At 47.3% G+C, this 4,926-nt stretch overlaps 2 protein-coding genes across 2 annotated transcripts; one reads left to right on the forward strand and one right to left on the reverse strand.

Moving 5' to 3' along the window:
* Positions 1 to 1,071: 1,071 nt before the first annotated feature.
* Positions 1,072 to 2,097, reverse strand: ATNIH1004_003013 (zinc-binding alcohol dehydrogenase family protein; the record flags this gene model as incomplete). The annotated part of the gene is made up of 1 exon (XM_033567695.1): positions 1,072 to 2,097. One exon carries the CDS (start codon positions 2,095 to 2,097, stop codon positions 1,072 to 1,074), a length of 1,026 nt encoding a protein of 341 aa, XP_033429690.1.
* A 1,161-nt stretch (positions 2,098 to 3,258) lies between these two features.
* ATNIH1004_003014 (GMC family oxidoreductase) lies at positions 3,259 to 4,926 on the forward strand (the record flags this gene model as incomplete). The annotated part of the gene is made up of 1 exon (XM_033567696.1): positions 3,259 to 4,926. The coding sequence occupies one exon, from the start codon at positions 3,259 to 3,261 to the stop codon at positions 4,924 to 4,926; it is 1,668 nt and encodes a 555-aa protein (XP_033429691.1).

Below are 4,926 nucleotides of genomic sequence, written 5' to 3' on the forward strand. Positions count from 1 at the left end.
AGTGTATTCATGAGAGGAACCACGAAAGTCTCCAGGGCAAAGCCAAGTATGAAGATTAGGAATGCTACATGCAGAATGCCCTGAACCATTTCCATTTACAGTTCCGCCCGAAAGTCTGAATAATCCAGTAGCCGCGCAACCCAACCATGGGTTTTACCCATACATGTAAAATATATATATCTCGCAACATATGACGGTCGGAATTAAATTTACTATATTATAAGCAATATAAGCGGTAAAATTTTATAAAAATATATAAAAAAAGCAGAAAAATTGCGTTGTATTTTATATACCACTTATGTAATTTTATACTCAGTTTTTAGCTTATAATACAACATAGTACTATTGGTACCTACAATAAATAATATAAAAAAAATAGTAAGAAAAAAATTAAATATATATAAAAATTATACTAGATTTATCTATAATTTATATAAAAATACATAACTATACTATTATAATATAAAGATTGCTTGAAATACATGCTGCAAAATCTTGTAATAGGAAGATTTATATGGCCCGAACATATATATATATATATATATCTATAGTATTTATTGAAATATAACACAACAAAATTATATACAAGTATAGTATTTTTTACATATAGTATTAAAATAACTATCTAGTATTAAATATATATACTGTTGAGAATCTCGGGGAAGAAGCTATGTCGTGAGGTGCTAGGATAGCGGTGACTGGATAGTATATTGAAACTATCGGTGCGATCTAGTATCGCATGGTGAGTATATTCTTCTACCTTCAAGAGAGAGCGTAGACAACCGCTTCCTTATGTCTACGTGTCCCTTAGCCCCTGAATATGATATATCACATCGCTGCGGGACTAGGATATACGAAGGTGCCTTAGGCATCCTGATTTCCAACAGTATTCTTAATTAAACTCGGGAGAAGAGGAAGGGCAAAAAATGACGAGAAAGCTCCTAAGCTAGCTATCTATAATAGATACACGTTACGCCATGTATTAGATACGCTGCCTATTATCCTGACTTGGTATGGCCTGGCTTGTTGCTAAATTTTGAGCAAGATCTTGTTCCCCTAGAACAGTTTTTCCTATTCCCAGGGATCTATAACTATCTTCTGACCGCTAACTCCCTGTAGGAGAATATCAAGCGCATCATTCAGTCCCTCCAGTCCACCGCTGGCCTTCTTGCTAGGAAGCGGAATAGCCTTGCCGTTGGCAGTTACCTGCGGAAGGTAGGTTTTAAATGCCCAAGTGAGCAGCCCTGCATTCTTCTCCTCCACTAGTGCTACGGACCATGAAGCAAATTGACGAGTCACACCTTGTGGGAGGCTCTCAGGGCCAATAGCGGGCAGTAGCGTATGTAAATTTCCACCACCTTGTGCAGCAACAACTGCAGCAGTAGTTTGAATAGTGTTCGGTAGCGAGATTGAATCGACAACTAGATCATAGGGACCCTCTTTAACCAGCGCTTTGACAAGCGCTTCATGGACTTGCGTGTGATCGATGACTTGAACAGCACCAAGCTTTGAGACAAGATCTTTGTGCTTCGGCGAAGTGGTAGTAATAACATTGTATCCCGCCTGGGCAACGTATTGTACTGACAAACTGCCAAAGCTCGACGTACCCCCATAAATCAAGACCTTTTTGCCTCTGGCGGGTGCCTGGCCGTTGGGATCGGGCCTCTCCAAACCCACACTTGCGTTGAACAAACCGACAGCAGTACTGAGGTTACCGATCAAGGTAACAGGAACAGTGAGATCAACGCTTTCCGAAATCTTGCTTGTCGTGATATCTCGTGCTATCACGTATCTCTGGAAGGCACCGAACTTATTCCCGGCGGCGCCGGCTGTCTTCGCTGCGGCTACGATGTCGCCAACTTTAAAATTGGTAACCTCGCTGCCGACTGCCGCGACCCTCCCGCCATACGACATGCCCAGAATCGCTGGATATTCCACGGGGAATATTGCGAGTTTGGCAAACTTGGCATCAATAGGTTGGAGAGAAATAAGCTCGTTCTTGATGAGAAGTTCATGAGGACCAGGATGGGGAGTCTCAACCTCCTGTACCCGGAGCGGAGCCTTAGCATCCGGAATAATGGCAGCTAGGTGAGACATGAAGTGCTTAAGTTGATGAGGTTTTCTGACTCAGAGTAAACAATCTAGTGCTGATGGCCATGAGATGGGTTCGATACTTGGAGCATTTTGAGGCCCTTTTGTAGTCGGCAATGGTTTATATAGCTGCTAAGTGGAGATGTTTCGCCCACATACCGCGGAGATAGACGGAGGGACGCAGGGTGGTTGGACAATGTAGTTAAAGTGATTGATTAATAAGCGGAAGCTAACGTAATCGGCACCCAGCTGCGCAGCCTCCGAGCAGCGCGGTCCCCACCAAACTGCGCACCCATACAAAGAAACAAGCCCTTTAAATTAATTAATATCTCGACAAAATTACTATGATCATTCGCTCAGGGGAAGGAATGGGTAGCAGAAGAACACTATACCAGCTACAGCCGGTAGCCTACTAGGGATCTGGAGGATAATAATATGTCAACAATTAGTTAAGTAGTTACCATATGTAATATTAACTATATATAGTAAAGCTGCGGATTGGACAATCCGAAGCGGTTACTCTCCCGCCGCCCGAATCCGCACCAAATGCAACTCTACTAGTGTAAAGAGACCAACACAAACGACCTAAATGCATTCCTAAATTAGGACTAGCGCATAACCTAATTAGGAATAGCTTTATTTACCGGTAGTTTACGGATTTTCTTAATTTTCGGTTCGCAAGACCTATTTTACAGATGTTTTTATTATTACAGTATATGGCCATCCCTAGGCCCATATCTTGCATCAATGGCAGTGCTTGTCCCAGAAGCAGCACGCATTGGACCGATCGGTATTGTTCGGCCAGGGGGCGGTCTTCTATCGGAAGTAGCAAAGGAGACCTTAGTAGCCATGTGGCAGCCAACGCGGACTTTGTTTGGGCCAATGGACCTATCAGTTTTAGTATCAGACTTATGGGAAGAGAACAAATGTACCACATTTAATCCAGTTAATTTGTCTATAATCCAACACTGGCTGGACTACCCTGCTTAGCGCACGCACTGGATTCCGCCCTCAACAGCTGTGGTGGTGCTACACGTTGGGAGTCAGAATTTAGTTCAAAAGCTAAGCCAGCATTGGGGGGCCAGATATATAAATAAAGGTCCCGGCTGTATCGCAGTGGCAGGAATTCTTGCTTGATTAAATCATTTGTTTAATCAGGCTCTTACCATGGACTCCAATTCTCACGATTATATCATCATCGGCGCTGGATTAGCCGGCTGTGCCCTGGCCGTCCGACTCGCCCAGAGCCAAAAGAATATTAAAATCCTCCTCATTGAGGCCGGCTCCAATGTGGTTGATCATCCCCTGACCGGTGCCCCTCTCGCTTGCTTCGGTGCCCATTTTTCTCCGCTGGACTGGGCCTACACAACTGTGCCGCAGACCCATCTCGACGGGCGCCAGTGTTACAATAGTGCTGGGAAAGCTGTTGGCGGCGGGACAGCCACGAACTATGGGACTTGGACTCGAGGCAATGCAGTCGATTTTGACCTTTGGGCACGCGTCGTAGGCGATCCCTCTTGGAGCTATGAAGGTCTTCTGCCGTACTTTAAGAGGACCGAGACGAAGACTCATTTTGACCCGGCGGTGGATTCCGCCGTCCATGGTGTTGACGGCCCTATCCATAATGTGTCTGTGTCGACCAGTAGCCCGGACCGAAAGTATCCACTAAAAGAGCCATTAAGGGCCGCATGGGAGAGATTGGGGGTAAAGGTTGTGCAGAATCCGAATGGGGGCTCGCCATTGGGGCTGGGCGAACTGGTGGAGAACTGGAAAGAGGGCAAAAGGCAGTTGTCAAGTGAGGCGTATGGGACTGCGCAGGACGGAATCCAGGTGATGACAGAGACGTTGGTGCAGAAAGTTCTAATTGAGGAGCGAGATGGGAGGAAGGTTACGACAGGCGTGGAGATAGTCGGGGGGCAGCAGTTCTTCGCGAGGAAAGAGGTGGTGGTCTCGGCGGGGGCATATCGCACGCCGCAAGTGTTGATGCTCTCTGGTATTGGGCCAAGACAGGAATTGGAAAAGCATAATATCCTACAGGTTGTGGATTCCCCTGATGTTGGACGGAATTTCCATGACCACTACTCCTTCAACCAGTGGTGGAAGCTGCGCCATCCAGAGGCTGGCTTGTCAATCGGGACACCATTGTGGAACAATCCGGCATATGCTCTGGGCCTACCCTGTGACTGGAATGCCACGGTGCAGGCGCCGAAAGAGGAGCTAGTGCGCGCATTGCAAGCTGACGGCGAGACAGTGGAGGGACATCCATATCTCTCGCCCAATTTCTGCCATGTGGAGACTCTTGTCGTATATGCGCCGGCAGGAGCAGCCATTGCCGGGGTAGACGTCCCTATGGATGGCACGCACATTGCTTCAGCAGTGCTGGGGATGGTACCTACCTCGCGAGGAAAGATTTCCCTTGCATCCGCCGATGCCAACACTGCACCGCTGATCGATCCTAACTACTATGCCACGGAAGTGGATCGGGCGGCGCTCCGGGCTGGGATCCGGCAGGTAACGAAGCTGCTGACGGAGACGCCAGAAGGAAAAGAGACGGTGGAGTGTGAAGTTACGCGCCCGGGATTTGAACCTCTCCGTGGAGACTCTACGGACGAGGAGATCGATGCACAGGTAAAGTGTGGAGGCAATACCTTCTACCACCCTGCCGGGTCGGCAGCGATGGGGAAGGTCGTAGATACACAGCTGCGTGTCAGAGGTGTGGAGGGACTGCGGGTGGTGGATGCAAGTGTGTTGCCCTTGCCAATTTGCGGTCACTACCAGGCAACTGTATATGCGATTGCTGAGAAGGCGGCGGATCTTATCTCTTCATCGACTTAG

Source organism: Aspergillus tanneri (genome assembly GCF_003426965.1).
Source record: "Aspergillus tanneri strain NIH1004 chromosome Unknown AapTan_1_pilon_pilon_pilon, whole genome shotgun sequence".
NCBI classification, from domain to species: domain Eukaryota; kingdom Fungi; phylum Ascomycota; class Eurotiomycetes; order Eurotiales; family Aspergillaceae; genus Aspergillus; species Aspergillus tanneri.